Genomic DNA, 17474 nt, shown 5'->3' with positions numbered 1-17474 from the left:
GCCTAAGCTGCCTTCCACTGGCCCCAGCAGGCCCCTCTCCAGAGCCTGCGAGGTGACTGTGAGGGAGCTTTGGCCTGGGGCTGGCCACACAGCCCTGGGTTTGAGGATCCAACATCATGGCCAAACACGGGTACTATACAGCCACCAATACCTGTTTCAAAAAATGTTTACTGTAATGAGGAAAAACACAGTCCCAGTTTTGACATTTTAAGAACTAGAAATGCTCTATGTGAACACAGAAGGCAGGCAGTGTAGTCTCTGACCCTAGAATTAGAACTGGGGTATCTCTCTGCGCCATTGCATTCAGTGACTGGCCCAAGGTCACAAAGTAGGAGGTGGGTGGCTTGCATCTACCAGGTTGTCAGCCCGCCAGGGCTGTCCTGCACCTCCCAAGCCACACTGCTTCCTTTAGGAAAGTATGGCCACGCTGCTCTCCTTCAGCAACCCCAGGAGAAAAAGACTATTTTGGGTTTATTTACTCAAAACCATTGGGTAAATTCTGACTCATATTAACGTTTCCCTTTACTCACCCTTTGAAATCAGAGCAACATGAGTCACCTTACTGTTCTGTCCTCTTGGTTGGTGACCAAAGGGAAATGCTTCATTTTAAGAAGTAAGTCCTCGTAGCTGTTGTGGGTGAAGCTCTGAGAGTCACAATGAGGCCGGAACACCCCTGCAGCTGTGAGCCCCAAATGTTCCCTACGGCACATGGACCAGAGACTCCTCCTTCCCGAAACAGGGTCTTCGCCAGGTCTTTATACTAAAATAGTAGAAACAATGGGATAAGAACGAGAATGTGAGTATATTTCTAAAAAGCAGTCATGACAATTTTATTTCGAAACAGCAAAGTAGCATAGCGAATGAACTACAGCTACATGCAGATGGGTGAATCTTTGCAATGCGATAGAAATGAAAGTTGCAAAACATACACCACATGATACCTTATATATAGTGTAAAGTAGCTAAAATGTTTTAAAATACATGTAGTTTAGGACTACAATAATCTACATCGACAGAAAAGCGAGGAAAACCAGGATGGTGCTGGGGAGGATGGGGTGAGGTTGCTGGGGGAACATGTCATTAGCTCTGACTTATTTTCCAGACCAACTTTTATTTAGGAGATGGGCTTGCAGATGTTTATTATGTTACTAAAAATAAATAAATAACTGACTATAAGCTGGACATCCACAACCCAATGATGATAATTTAAGGATCATAATTAAGCCAGTTAACACACACCAAATTAAAAACAAAACTGACGATTGTATTAGTTTACTAGGGCTGCTGTGACAGAGTACCATCAACCAGGCTGATATGTTTAAAATACAAACTGACCATAAACAAAATAATAGATAGCTTACATGAAGGTAAAATACAAAGCACAAACATTGCCCCCAGTGCATGATATATAGTAAATGTTGGCCTGACCTGGGGTAGGTTTGTGATGTAATGACCTGTGATGCTCTGATGAAGCTTTATGGCTCATCTAACTGAGGCTCTCACCTCTAAGTTTAGTCATGCCTCAGTGTTTAAGTAGAAGGAACAGATGGGACATGGGTTAGTGGCTAAAATCAATTTCATCACATCAACCTTGGTATCCTAGCTCTCCTCTACAACCAAGTCTCTTCCTCTTTTCCAAGGGATGTTCATTCCTGCTTCTTCTCCAGTTCCCCAATAACTGGCTTTCCCATCCTTAAACTGAACTCTCTCCATGGCTGAGGCCCCATGCCAGCTGCTCCAGATTCCTTGTGCCACTGTCTGCTTGGCTGGACTTCTACAGCAGCTACCCTTGACTTTTTTTTTTTTTTTTTTTGATACAGAGTCTCCCTCTGTCACCCAGGTTGGAGTGCAGTGGTGCAATCGCAATCTTGGCTCACTGCAAACTCCGCCTCCTGGGTTCATGCCATTCTCCTGCCTCAGCCTCCAGAGTAGCTGGGACTACAGGCGCCCACCACCACGCCAAGCTAAGTTCTTTTTTTTTTGTATTTTTAGTAGAGATGGGGTTTCACCGTGTTAGCCAGGCTGGTCTTAATCTCCTGACCTCGTGATCCACCCGCCTCAGCCTCCTAAAGTGCTGAGATTACAGGCGTGAGCCACTGCTTCTGGCCCCCTTGACTTCTTTTTAGAGGTTCACTTCTGAATTTTTGGACCAAGTTTAATTTTTTTTTTTTTTTTTGAGACAGAGTCTTACTCTGTTGCCTAGGCTGGAGTGCAGTGGCACGATCTCAGCTCACCACAACCTCTGCCTCCCGGGTTCAAGCTATTCTTCTGCTTCAGCCTCCCAAATAGTTGGGACTACAGGCGCCTGCCACCACGCCCAGCTAATTTTTGTATTTTTAGTAGAAATGGGGTTTCACCATGTTGGTCAGGTTGGTCTCGAACTCCTCACCTCGTGATCCGCCTGCCTTGGCCTCCCAAGGGACTAAGTTTAAACCTGAGTTAATGGTATTATTCTCCATCTATCCCTTCCTTATACTGATTTATCTCCTGGTTTCATACCTAATTTGAGATTCATGGTAGAGAATTATGAAATCTCAGATAACACATTTCTGTCTTTACTCGCATGCCCAGCATTTGAACCTTGCCTTTCTCTGTGAGTATTCCCAGAAAACTATCCCAACAGTACATAGTTTGGCCTTTATAACTACTGATCCTCTCTGAGCAATCGTAGCCAGAAACCAGACCATTGCTTTAATTAGACTGGAGGAAATAGAACAACCAGAAGTTTTCAAAGATTACAAAAGATATTGCTAGGGAGGCTTGAAGGAAGACAGATAACAGATATCTCAATAAAGGATGAGACGAGCCAGGCATGGGGGCTCACGCCTATAATCCTAGCACTTTGGGAGGCAAGGTGAGAGGATCGCTTGAAGCCAAGAGTTGGAGACCAGCCTGAACAACATAGTGAGACCTCATCTCTAAAAAAAGAAGTTTAAAAATATGCCCGGCATGGTGGTATGTGTCTATAGTCCTAGATGCTCAAGAGGTTGAGGCACAAGGATTGTTTGAGTCCAGAAGTTCAAGTCTGCCATGAGCTATGATTGCACCACTGCATCCAGCCTTGGCAACAGAGTGAAACCCTGTCTCTAAAAATAAATAAGTAAATACAGAGACAGTGATCAGATGGGCAAGGCTTGGTAAAGTAGAATTGATTTTGTTGTATGAAGTAGTCTTAGTCCCCACACAAAGATGAGTAGTCACTCCCAGAGTGTGAAACTGTCCGCTGACGTTGATCAAGATGGATACATTGACTTGTTTACTCGGTGTCACATACAGTCATTCCATGACAATCTTCAAAATGCCACTGAGTATGGGCTCAGGATTAGATAGGACATTTTCTTAATGAAAGGACACAGGATAGCCTGAAATCATTGGGTGAAGATATCTAGAGTCAGGGCAGGGACCATGGTGGTGAGAACAAGCACGCCAGGAGGGAGCCAAGGCCGGGCCCCGGCTTTGAGCCTGCAGCACTGGTACAGGGGTGCCCTCTACCCCCAGGCATAGAGACCTTGACTTTTGGCCTTCCCAGTCTGCCCAACCCATCCTAGTTAGTTGATAGGCTGTGAAGAGGACACCTACCCAAGTAAGAGGAATTGGAATCTCTATGTGGCACCAAAGCACTCCTGGCCCCCTACTCCAGACATTTAGGATGAAGGTCATCCTGCTGAGGAGGAAGACGACAGAGCCAGGGAGAAGAGCGTGGACTTCAAATCCACATTGTTCTGGATTCCAATCCCAGCTTTACCATCGACGATTTGTGTGATTCCCAGCCAATCACCCGGCCTCTCAGTACAAATTTCTTACTCTGAAACTCATAAAGCTCATAACATCTACCTTTTCAGGTTGTAAAGGATAAAATGAAATGATGTCTATAAAGTGTGACACAGGGCTTGTCTTTAACGAGGGCTCATTGGTCTACACTTCCTGCCTCCTTCCAAGCACAGGGCACGACCTCCCTGAGCACGCATCCTCTGCCTTTTCCACGTGTCCTGTTGAAATCTGAACAACTTGAGAGGTTTTTATGAGGCAGCCGTCATCTGTTCTTTTTCACAGGAATTATTTCTAAGTGTACAAGCTAACATTCTTTTGTTTTGTTCCCTTGTTCTTTCAGAATTTCCCTTTCGTGTGAATCATATCCTTGGCCAAGGGGGGCACATTTATCGTATTTCTGAACTTTCTGAAGCCTATTTTCCAAAGTCCAGGTTCAGGTCACCTCAGCCTGGTGGTTCCTTTCCTCAATTTAATGAAGAACGACACAGTCATGTTTTTCTCTAGGTTCCTGGAAGTTACACAATAGCCATCAGGTTCTTTTTCATCAGAATGAAGTCAAGAATAGAAGTTCCCTTGTTGTTTCCTCTGCCTTCTGGGTGATGAGAGCATCACGAAGACGGGCAAGGATTTATGTAAACATGGTTTACTTTTAGAGGAACAAGACTCCTAGTAAAATCTGAACCTCTCAACCTGATCACCGTTACCACCTATGTGGCCTATTAAGTATTTAAAATTGATGAAGCATTTTCCTGCATCAGAATAGAAAAACAGCACTAGCTTATATTCACTGTGCATTTTCAACGTACAGGGTACCCAGTTAAGCTTTTGGAGGACACTGTCATATTTAAAATTTAAAACAGCCCTACTAGGTGAGGGCTAGTCTCAGTTCTCATTTTACAGATATAAAAATTGAAGCACAAAGAGATCATGGACTTTGCCTAAAACCACAAGGCTTGCAGGTCAGAAGGTCAGGGCTGTGACCCCAGAGCCTGACTTCAACCCACCGTCTGCTCTTGCTTCTCACACGTGAGCTTGTATGCCAGCTCCCTAACTTAGGGGCTTTCTGACCTTGGGAAAGTTGCTCCCTGTCTCTCAGTTTCCTCATTTGTAAAAATGAGAATCATAGTATCAACACCACCAGGGTTGTTATGCAAATGAAATGCCTTTGCGTTTAGGAAGCAGGTAGCACCATTCCTAGTGAAGAGCAGGGGCGCCAGGCAGCTGCCGGAAGAGCATCACCACCATCGCCACATGGTCCCACTCCCTGGCTGCACCTGCTCTTCACGTGCCAGTATCTCAGAAGTCACTTTCTATCTCATAATTGCTGAGGTTCCATCTCATAATCAATGCATACACTTGATGAGGGTTAGCTTTTCCCAAAAAGTTATTACTTGATAATATGTCTTTCTATAAATGCTGTCTCTGAATCAAGGAAATATAGTATTTCTACATGTATTTGTTTTATTTGTGTAGCTCATTTACTAGGACAAGAGCCATAGTTTGAATTTTCCTGAGTTCTCTCAACACTTAGTACTGAGTCTCACATACTCCAAGTACTCAATAAATAGCTGTGTAGCACATATGTGTTTGTCATAAGCAAATTCAGCTGTCCTCTGTTGTGTTGGGTAAAATATGCTTTTTCCCTCCTAGTGCAGTATGGGGCTGGGATGGGGCAGGGCCGAGTGTATTTTCCTAGAGGGTCTCTGCGTCTCCCTGCATGATGGGCTGAGCGCTTCCTAGAGCAAGAGTGGCCAGAAACTGCACCTGTCTCCGCAGAGCTTTCCCTGTCCTGGCTGTACCAGGACATGCATGACATTAAAAGTAACCAAGATTGGTGTCGCCAGAGGTAAAGGGAAAATTTATTTGTCTGGGCAACTGTACTGACCTCTGGCTCTGAGGATTTCCCTCTAAGAGGAGAAGGACAGAACCGGATTATGTTCTCCTAAGTTTTATTCTTGTAGGATTTTTTCTCCTTGGTTTTGGAGTGAGTGAGCATGGGTGACATTTTCACACCCTGCTAGTGATTAGGACACCCTGATGCAAATGTCCACTGGGACTTTATAAGACAGTTCATGCGTTCGGGAGTCACCCTGGCAAAGGGAGTACAGCTGTCTGGACCAGGTACAGGCCTATTCTAGGCAGGAATTCCTTGAAACAGGAGCTCAGAGCTGGTGTCCTTTGGCTGCATCAGTTTTCATGCCAAGCCTTTTCAAGACTTTTATAACTCTCTAGCTAGCAAGCAAACAAATAAATAAAAATTAACTAGACTGAAAGCTGGTCTGCAGAACTTCAGCTTGAGATCATTCTTTTTCTCTGAAACTGAGAAAGTGTCTAAATTATTGATCTATAAACAAGGGAAGGGGTGTCCGGGCTCTGGGAACAGCTTGGTGTGTGCTTTAATGGTTTCAAAATCAGGAGGAGCAAATTGCTGAGCAGCACTTTCCTCCAGGATTATCTTTTTGTATTAAAAAAGTGACAAAAACATTTGCGTGGGACAGACTTAGGGGGGCATATAGGCTGGCTTTTAAATATTCTACAAAGTTTCACTAATCGGATTTCAAAAAAGGTCAAAAGTTGTTCAGCTTATATTGTACACATGGAAACTTCCTTTTGGGGTTACAGAGGTTTTCTTTGTTTTTCTTTACATTTTCCTCTTTAGTTGCTCTTTTGATTGATGTGGCCAAATGCTGGAGTTGCTTATTGTGGGAAATGTGTCCTGCTTTTCTTTGTGTATTTATAGAAATTGAAACACACTTCACGATGAGCTCTACTCTCCTAATAAAAGGGAGATATGACATTTTAGACAATAACTTTTTAAACAGAATGTTCTGCTTTTTATTTCATTCAGCTCATGTTAGGCATAGAAGCAGCTCAGACAGATCGCACAATGGGAGTAACTCCCGGGGGGGTGGAGAGGGGTTGGGGGTTGTGGGGTACCCCCTCTCTGTGTTAGGGATTATTTGATTTGGTAATTAATAAAAGATAAAGAGGTCTTTTATGTGTTTTTTGCTAGAAATTTAAATTAACGTTTCTTCTCAAATGTTTCTCTCAGATCTCTTCTTGCCCATTCTGCAGGGTGACTGTGCTGCACGGCTCCAGGGCACAGTTCCCAGTGGGTTCCATATGCGTGGTGTCTCTGTGCCGTACAGCTCTGCAAGGAGCCTAACGGTGAACAAGGCAATTGCCTTTCTCTCCCTCCCATGAGATTGATTTCTGATCCTACTCCCTTATGACTTACGAAGCCCCACATAACTCTTCTTTCCTTCCCTCGTGTGAAGTCTCCCCTTTCATGGCAGACTGGCATTCTTCACTGAACCCCAGCTGGACCGCATCTCTCCTTAGATGAGACTCGAATGTCAGGAGACTCTGGAAAAGTATTAAAGAGTCATGTTTGACAAAGAGTCTACCTTGGGAACTAAGTTCTGAGAAATGCTTCTCAATGAAAAGGATTTCTGGTCGAATTATTTGGGGAAGAAGCTTTGCTATGGTTTGGATATTTGTCACTCTGAAGCTTATGTTGAAATTTGATCCCCAATTTGGAGATGGGGTCTAATGAGAGGCGTTTGGGTCATGGGGGCAGATCCCTCATGAATGGCTTGGCCTCCTCTGGTAATGAGTGGGTTCTTGCTTCATTAGTTCCCACAAGAGCCTGACACCTCCCCCAGCTCTCTCTTGCTTCTGCTGTCTCACCATGTGGTCTTTGCATGCATGGGCTCCCCTTTCCCTTCTGCCATGAGTGGAGACTTCCTGGGCCCCTCCCCAGATGCAGATGGTGGCATCCTGTTTCTCGTACAGTCTGCAGAACCGAGAACCAAAGAAATCTCTTTTCTTTATCATTATAATTACCCAGCCTCAGGTATTCCTTTGTAGCAACACACACACACTAAGACAAGCTTCATAACACATCTCACTTTTGGATAGTCAACTGATCTCAGCAATCAAGGTTAAAATAAGCCTGGGAGGAGCCCTGTGCTTAAAAAATAACCAACCAACCAACCACAACAACAGCAAATACTAAACTAGGTTTAATTTCATCTCACCAAGAACTTCCAGATAATTTGTGTTCATTTGTTGCATAATACTGGTAGTCCCTGGAAGAGGCTTCGGGAATTGCTGTCCTAAAGTATCCTAGCTACCTTCAAGGCTCAAGGAAGTCATAGTAATTTAACAGAACTGTTTAATCAGGTTTCTTGGAGATGGAAGTAATCTCTATTATGTTTAAACTTTTACACTGTCATTCTGAAGTAGATGATACCTAGAACTCAGGTTGGATTGTTATCCTCAAGCCCCATTATGCAGAGACCATCTGGCTGTTGTACTTGAGAAAAGACAGTTACTACAGTGAATCAAATTTAGGTGGTGAAATTAGAAACAGCCAAACTGAAAATGTTGTAGAATAAAGCCAGCTGACCCCAGAATGGTCTTTTAAAGAAACAATACTGAGATATGGTCCTCGATTGTACTCATCCCAGCACTTTGGGAAGCAGGTCACTTGAGTCCAGGAGTTTGAGACCAGCCTCGGCAACATAGTGAGACCTCATCTCTACAAAAATGAAATAAAAATGTATCCCAGCGTGGTAGTGTGTGCCTGTAGTCCCAGCTACTCAGGAAGCTATGGTGAGAGGATCAACTTGAACCCAGGAGTTCGAGGCTGCAGTGAGCAATGATCATGCCACTGCATTCCTGTCTGGGTGACAGAGTGAAACCTTGTCTCGAAAAGTAAAAATAACAAAGATAGGAAAAAAAACTTGATTTGATTAGTGCCTTCAGAGGTGATCAGATTCAAAATAACTGATTTCCATTAAGAAACATCACACAAGGTTGATGTATAAACTAGAAAGTGATGATTGTTCTCTAGTAAGAATAGACATGTCATGGGCAGCCATACGGTCATAGTGGCTAATCAGTACACTCTCTTCATGGGAAAGGTGCATAGGAAGCCAGAAATTATCATCATAAGATTGTTTTATGAGTAAGAAATCTGAGCAAGAGAATTTCATTGGATAGTGGTGTTCACTAGAGCCACACACTTGCCAAATAGAATAATAACTACCCTGGTGGGTCCACACATACTTGTCTCCTGAAGATGCACTGTATAGTGTTCCTGAGTGAGATCCACTTTCACTGCATTTTCAAGACTACTCCTATTGGGAAGGAAGGCAGAAGGGTTCCAGACCAGGTTCCAGGCCTGATTTCATGCTCTACTTGTCAGGGTTACACTTGGCTGTTATCTGGATCATCTAGACTTGATGCTTCCAGTCTCCAACTGGGTGCTTTCTGCAGATGGCTGATCGCAAATACCCTGTTTCTCTCAGAGAGTATGTCCATATATTTGGGCTACCTTATTTCCCTCCATGTGTCCTGGCTACTCTCTGGTCCAGCTTGGCTGTCCGGACTGGTCTGTCTTTGGTTAGAGGCATGCAGAGAGATGGGGAATGTAAGCATAATGCCCCTTACAGATTTGCCATTCATGAACTTCTCTATACAAATAACTTTCTTCCCCCAGTCTATTCTGCTTCTTGGGTTAATTCAAGGCAACTGAAGCCAGCAAATACACAAATACTCATTTGCTAAGCTCCTATTATGTCTAAAACAATATGCTTAGCACCGTTGAGCAGTTTGAAACAGAAAGACAGGAATTCTGACCCATGTTTCAGAGTTATGCCTCTCCTGAGCTGTGCGAGGTCCACATACATTTGTATCTTGCCACAAGGTCAGACTTTTACTGACGCTGTTTCAGTCACAAAAACCAGGTGCTACATGGAGTTCCCAAGAAAGCAGTTCTCCTCAGAACTTCCCATTCACTCGGTAGTCAGAATAGCAGGCACACAGGCTCAAGCCACTCCAGAAGTCAGTCAATACTGCAAACCATACATAATAGTATACATGGTCAATATATACACGTTAAACATTCCACAGCTCACAAAGTAACATTTAATATCAAGAGAAAAGGGAGAGAAAAAAGAATTAATGAACCAGTCCAGGGAGAACAACGAAGACAAAAAGACTCTCCTGGCTTGGCCTGGGCAGTCCCTCAGTCTTGCAAGGAAGAGTCTTTGATGTGGGCAGAGCCTTTGTAGGCAGATGCCTACAAAAACAGATGCCAGTTGCTTATCGCAACTGATAGCAGGACTGCGTCAGTTGTGTTGAGCTGCTGAAGCCTTACTCTTTTTATGGCCACAGAGTCCTCTGGTGAGGACTGATAGTGGAAGAATGTGCTTGTTTGTGTCCTTATCTGGTTGGATGTAGTCATTATTTGTTAAGCAAAATATCTTGTCCCTGTTGGCAGAAAGTGCCATATGAAGTACAAGATAAAGTTTTTTTTTTTTCTAAGATGGAGTTACTTATGTCAAGGATGCTCTATACCATGCCCATTTACTGAGCTTACCAAATAGTTCTCAAAACGTCTCTGAGTGTGCACCCATTTTATTTGCACCATGGAATTGAAACTGTTTCCCCCATCTGCTTCATCCCATTTCTCTGGTACCTTTACTATCACAGTCTTATTCTGTTTCTCTCCTAGCACTAGACCTAGCTGCTTCTTCAAACTTGAACTTCTATGCCCACTCTATCTAAAGCAGTGACCCATAACTGTTCATCTTATTTTGTTTGTTGAAACATTGGTCCTTATCTGAAATCATTTTGCCTTTTTATTGTTTAGTCTCTTTCTTCTCCATCTAGAAAATTTAAGCTCCATGAAGGTAAAGACCTTGTCTGTCTTGGTCATGATGGTGCTACTGTGTCCCTAGTACCTAGGAACCTAGTGGGAGCTCAAGAAATACTCACTGGGAGTGTAGTGACTGAGCAGAGAGAAGTGAGTGAGTGAGTCTGACCTTGTAAGCTCCACACCTGAAAGCTTCTGTCAGAGCCTGATTACAGAAGAGCGGGGTGTGTGTATTTCTTTGTTCCACAAGACGACATTTCTAGTAGGTGGTGCTATTGCTCTATCAAAGGAGCCACACTCAAAGTCCACGTTATCTCACAAGCCCTAGGAAGTAACTTACTAGCAGAAACAAACAGGTCTTGACTGACATAGAACTAAGTGGGAAGACAAGTGAGAATTTGCCTTTGCTTTGCTCAAGGGCAAAAAGGTTTTAACAGGAAAGAAAGGAGGGAGAACCAGTTAGAAATAGGGAATATGGTAGAATGGGTAATAACAGTGATAAAATAAAAGAATTATAAATTATCCTGGATGGACACTTCAAGGACACCACGTTCAAGCCTCTACCTTTGCTGTCAGCTACAATGACCCTGAGAAGTGGCCATCTTTTTTCAATACAAGTTCCCACCACGATGGGGAGTTTCATACACAGTGTCACTGATTGCAGCTAATGTTTATCTAGCATCCTCTTTGTGTCGTCCTGGGCCTCAAGGTGTCCTGCGCAGGGTGCACGCTGCATTTGCAGTGATGCTGACATGAATGGCATCTCCTAGATCTGTGTGGCTGGGCGTCTCCAATGCCATGTGCTACCTAAGTTCATCCACACAACCCATCATGGCAGGCACATGGCAGCAAGTAGCAGGGCTGGGAGTTACACACAAAAAGTTCCTCCCTCAAGTGAACTGACGCTTTGGCCTCAGTTCATATCACAGTCTTTTTGGCCACAATTCTTAAGTGTTCCTACAGCATTTCCTATCTCTTGCGGCCCTTTCTATATCATTCTCTTGTTTATTTCCATCCCCCAATTTTTAGGCTTTTGTTTTAAAAGTATATATGCTGGCCAGGCGCAGTGGCTCACGCCTGTAATCCCAGCACTTTGGGAGGCCGAGGTGGGCAGATCACCTGAGGTCAGGAGTTCGAGACCAGCCTGCTCAACATGGCGAAACCCCTCTCTACTAAAAATACAAAAAATTAGCTAGGTGTGATGGTACATGCCTGTAATCCCAGCTATTCGGGAGGCTGAGGCAGGACAATCGCTTGAACCCGGGAGGTGGAGGTTGCAGGGAACTGAGATTGCGCCACTGCACTCCAGCCTGGTGACAAGAGCTAAACTCCGTCTCAAAATAATAATAATAAAAAAATTAATTAATTAATTAATTTTAAAAAACACAAAAAAGTATATATCTGGTTATTGTTTTTACCATTCTCCTCCTCTGAATGTAAACTCAGGAAGGTAGACCTTGTGCCACTTTACTCACCATCGAATGCCCACTTTACACACAGAAAGTATTCCAAGAATATTTCTGGAAAGCCTGAATGCTCCATAGGCATTTGTGCACGGATGCCTCAATAAAATGAGCCCAGGTCTTCCAAGTATTCTTCCTATGACATGGTGCCTATTCTGTCATTTTCCTGTATCATCCTTAAAGTATCATCACAGCAGGATTGTCTCCTCCCCTTTCTGTCCAGACTGGCGCCCAAGAATTTGTTAGCTGTGGGGCGAGGAGGCGACTGAATGAGTTAACAATCTGCCCTTCCAGTCGCTTCGGATTTTGCCTGGACTCCCGCTCCGTGGGGTGCTAGTTAATGTTTAGCGAGTGGCTCTCTTCACTCCCACCCGCAAAGCAGGGCTGTGTCCGTGCTGCCATCTCCGCGGCGTAAATACTCCCGCCCTGGCTGATTTCAAGGTACCCAAGGGAGGTCGCTGGCCGGGGTTGGGGAGAGCCTCTGACCGTCACAGAGCCTGCTCCAGCCCCGCCAGTCCCCACAGCCAACAGCCTCCCGTGTTCCCTGAGAAACAGCACCTGGCAGAACCCATGCGTCTGCCCCATGCCCACCCTGAGCTTCCCTATAAATCCAGAGTTTTATGAAAACAAAACAAAACAAAAACAGAAATACGCGGAGTAGGAAGGGAAGGAAAGGAAGGAAGGTACTAAATTTCTTGTAGGTCTACTGCCTACTTCTCATTAGGCCTTTGGACATGTGGACAGGTGCCTACTTTCATGGCTTCCCCGAAACACGTCAGCTTGTTACAATTACTTGTTTTTCTTCCTCTGGCCAAAATCAATGTGCAAAAAGGAAGTCGTTCTTTTGTTGCTGTTTTGGTTTCTTTTATTTCACTACATTCATTTCTTTTCTTCCCGCAGCTCCCGCAACAGGTGGTATGACTTAAAAAGACATAATTCAGTATCATGCCCTTCGGTGAGCGTGTGGCGTCCCACACAGAAAGCTGGGATGTCCTCTGAGTATCAGGTTTGTGGGAGTTTTTTGTTTGTTTGTTTTTTAGAGTATGCTTCAAAACTGTAATTTATTTACCATGTTTTTATTTGGGTCAGTGGGAAAGGGCTGGCAATTAGTTATTTTGGCAAAGGTTCAGTTATGCCTCAAAAAGGAACACAGACTTAACATGTTATATAATCACTCTTAAACCACCTCTGGGAAGTTCTCCAAGCCCTGTGTGTCAGTCTCCATTGTACTTGTCTGGACACAACCTCTACAAGAATTTCTATTTTATAAAGCAGGGTGGGGAAATGCCCAGAGACAGAGCTGAGTCCAATTGCAAGGTGACTTGTTATGGGGGAGCTAAAGGGAAGAGCTTATCTTATCCTGAAATCCACCACATTAGTCCGTAGGCAAGCCCAGGTCCTCCAGACCACTGGACTCTGTATTGGTAAATAACTTTGCTCCGGAAGCTAATTATGTCGATGGGTGATTTTTTTCAATTTTTATGTAGTAAACTTTTTATTGAAGTCTAACATGCACTTAGAGAAGTGCACAGATCATTAAGTATACAACTTGAAAAGTTACCACAAAGAGAATATACCCACGTAACCACTTCCAGGTCAGGAAGTGAACATGACTGGAAACTCTTACCTCCTTGCCAGGTACTACAACTACCTCTCTTCCCCAAAGGTGACCACTAACACCTCTATGGAAGAGGTTTCATTGATTTTTCTGATTCTAAACCGAAGTTCTGATTGTTTTTCCATCATGATCTAGAAGGGCCCTACTTTAACCATGTTTTTAAAACAGAGATCGGGAAGTTGGGGAGCATGTGTTGGTCACATTACTGAGTCAGATGCTGAAATCTGGGTGGGGGTCAGGGCTACCCCTAGGACATGCAGGAGTTGGGCATACATTTTTTGCCAGGTCCCTGTCTCTATAAATAATTTGACTTTTAAAAATGTACTGCAAAATTCATGGTGCCATATGAAATGGGTGATTAATCATACAGATTTATAAGAATGGTTAGAAAAGCACTGAAGGGCTGGTTTGTTTCCTAGCCAGTACACCTGGCAATTCTTACTAGTGTCCGGGCACTGTCTCTTCCTCTTCGGGTCAAGGAAATATCTCTTCCTGTTCTTTATGGTCAAGAGTCCCATTTCTGGCTAATTTCGCATTTCCCCCGCAAGAAAAGGTAGTACGCTGCTATTTTTCACAATATGCCAGGACTCTGCCAGACTGAATCATGAAACAATAGAACGCTTCTTGCTTGTTTCCAATGTCATTTATTTAATTCCAGTGAGGTTATTACTTGTGATGCTGCATCATCCACAGTGACATCTGTGCATACCAGCTTACAATGACGCCTTCCAAGCTACTGTGTCTTGTTGATGGTATTCGCAAATGTGGGAAGTTGTGAATGATGACTTGTTTTCTGGTCATGTTACATTTACCATTAGAAACTTCACAGCAGTCACATAAAACGATGCATTTTCCAACCCTGATTTTCTTGAACTCTAAGACCATAATCACTGCATTTATAAAATGAGATCTCCTTCAGTGCTGACTACACCCCTGCCTTCTACCCATGCCCACCAGCAGGGAGGATAGTGAAGTGCCATGAGCAGACACAAGGGTTCCATTCTCAAGGTAATGTCTGTCCTTCCTCTGGCACAGCCTAATACCAACCCAGAAGAGCATGTTGCCACATCAATTGGAGGCAAAAGAAAACATCTATCAGCAAGACCTGTTGGCTTTACTTTGCAAGGGCAATGAAAGCTCTTGGATGAGATAAGTGCTGTCACCCCTGGAGGAGTGCCCAACATGTGGGAGGGTGTGGGGATTGCCCTAGGTACCAGCAATGCATAGAGTTAAGGGTGCCTGCTGCCATCTCCATTGCCTTTAGGATCAAAGGCAGTTCCACAGTGGAAATATGGATGAGCAAGAGCCAATGCTCAGGTCCACACATATGGCCCAAGTCCAAGGACCCTCAGTAGCTCAGAGTCCTGAACTCTTCCTGTGTCTGACATGAGTGAGAGTCACTCCAAATCAGTGTCTTAGTACCGTTCTGCTTGATCAGTAGGGGATAATTTCATAATAAAATACCCTGCCTGCTACACGGCTCCAGTTTGATATTATACATGTGAGTCCTCAAACTCCTCATGCCATCTGGCCCACCTCAAGAGCAAAGTAGAAGATCAGAGAATGCCCAAAGGGAAGAAAGGGGCACATATGCCTCCTGATCTGAGTTTGGGTCTCCCTTTCTGAATGGCTCTGCAGACTCTGGCAGGTCTTAGGAACCACGAGGAGACAGAAATTTTCCAGGAAGCCGCTCCAAAGTGCAGGACTGCCTGTGGCGTGGGGCCTGGCTCTCTGGGGTGGAAGGGAGGTATTGATGTTACTAAGATTACCAAGGTAGGGCTTCGTGCATCAGCCTTCTTCCTCCCAGGGTCTTCCCTTGCACTGCTTGTTTCCTAAATGATCTGCTATGACCCCAAGAAAAAAAAGAAAGGTATGTTTGTGGGGTCTTATTAGTAAAGAAGTATGATGTTGTAGAACTCATCTATGTCTTCAGGTCAGTCTCAGCTATTTGCTACTTACATGTCTTTGGGCATGCTATTAGCCACCACGTTACTCAGTTTCCTTATGTATGAAATGGGCATAGAAATAATACTCAATAAAACTCGCAAGATGTTGTCAGAATTAATATGAGATAATATATGTAAAAATATTTTTTAAACTTATAAGGACTATCCAGATATGCTTGTTTTTTTCTTAAACAAAGAACTGTATTTTAAAAATATTTGTGTGTACTAACTGTCCAGCTGAGATCTTTCAACTCAACTCATTCTTTTTTTTGTTGTTGTTGAGTCATAATTTAGAATTTACACTGATACATGATTTGAAATCTATGCCCTGAGTCCAGCAAAAGGTTCCATGGCCCCTTCTATTATTCCTTTTTATTCTTCTTGGACAGATGCTTAACTTTGAGTCCCTGATGCTGGCCTGCCCCAAGCACTAACTTATGCATTATATTCACCTTCAATAATATAATTTCAAACCTATTAGGTTTTTGTTGTTGTTGTTGTTTCTTTTTGCCTTTTGAGACAGGGTCTCACTCTGCTGTCACCCAGGCTGGAATGTAGTGATGCCATTATAGCTCACTGCAGCCTCGACCTCCTGGGCTCAAGCGATCCTCCCTCCTCAGCCTCCCAAAGTGCTAGAATAACAGTTGTGAGCCACTGTCCCAGGGTGATCCATCAGTTTTGTTAAGACACACTTACCTACATAACCTGGGTAACTAAAGAGAGGTTAATCAAGACTGCGGGCACCCTTGGCATAGCCGTAACAAGCCCCAAGACGAGCCTGTGGCAGATAGGTAAGAACAAGGAGCACAGCGGGACAGTTTCCAAGTAAGGCTTGCCAGGCAACCCCTGACGTGGCTTCCAACCATCCCCACCTGCAGTGTTCACACCTTCATCTAGTCCCCTTCCCTTGAGGGTGGGCTGCCCTACTGGCTTGCTTCTGTGAATAGAATACAGAAAAGGAACTTGGATATCACTTCTGTAATTAGACTATGTAAGGCTGTGACTATTGCCTTCCCAGTAGACTGTCTTTTTGGCTTTGATGAAACAAGTAGCCATGTTGGGGGGAACCACATGGCAAGTAATTGAGGGCAGCCAACAGCTCAAAAGAAACTGAGCCTTACCAACAATCACATGATCCTGAAAGTGCATCCTTCCCTGGTTCCCTCATCTTCTGATGAGCCCCCAGTCCTGGTGACTGATTGGCCCAGCTATGTGAGCCTGTGAGAAACTGTGTTGTTTCAAGTTGCTAATTTCGTGGTAATATGTTATGCAGCAATAGATAATAAAGATGAAAAAAATTCTAAAAATTAACAAATGTAAACTTTGAAGACAGTCCCCTACTCAAGAAGATTATGTCCTCAATATCTTTAAAAGTGTAGGCTAATTCTATTCCAGTGGATACTGTGACAAATACACTCACAAAATTATAAACTCATTTAAAAAATAAGGTTCAGGAATAATGATTTTTTGAACTCGTTGTCTATCTTCTAAACTGGTTACCTTGCTCAACTCTCCTATTCCTGCCAGATAATAATAATAATAATACATATTATATATAATATAATATTATATATAATTAATAATATATTATTTATTATATATCATTTATTTACATATATTACATACATTTATTACTATTATATATTATATTATGTATAATAATGTATAATTATATTATATTATAATATAATATTATATTCTGTATATTATGTATAATAATGTTAATATAGTTATATTATATTATGTATAATAATTAAATTATAACATTATAATATAATATTATATTCTGTATATTATGTACAATAATAATGTTAATATAGTTATATTATATATTATATATAACATATATAATATGTATTATATTGGCGTATGTAATAATCATAATATGTATATTATGCAAAAACACAAATAAATAACAAGTTTTAATATATAATAAAATTTATTATTTAATAGTGTCATTAATGATATAAATAATACATAATTATAAGGCCAATATAATTACATTACATATA

At 42.8% G+C, this 17474-nt stretch overlaps 1 protein-coding gene across 1 annotated transcript in view; it reads left to right on the top strand.

The window, feature by feature from the left end:
* SPATA5 (spermatogenesis associated 5) overlaps nt 1-15998 on the top strand; it is a 405297-nt gene extending 389299 nt beyond the window's left edge. The window contains exon 16 of the mRNA XM_021938774.2: nt 12799-15998. Within this exon, the coding sequence (XP_021794466.1) occupies nt 12799-12819 (21 nt within the window). The 3' untranslated portion in view covers nt 12820-15998. The remainder of the gene's footprint in view (nt 1-12798) is intronic.
* The last annotated feature ends 1476 nt before the right edge of the window (nt 15999-17474 follow it).

The sequence above is a fragment of the Papio anubis genome, chromosome 3 (genome assembly GCF_008728515.1).
Source record: "Papio anubis isolate 15944 chromosome 3, Panubis1.0, whole genome shotgun sequence".
In the NCBI taxonomy this organism is placed as follows: Eukaryota; Metazoa; Chordata; class Mammalia; order Primates; family Cercopithecidae; genus Papio; species Papio anubis.
Note: the sequence above shows the minus strand (reverse complement) of the source record. Positions and strands in the feature narration are given on the sequence as shown.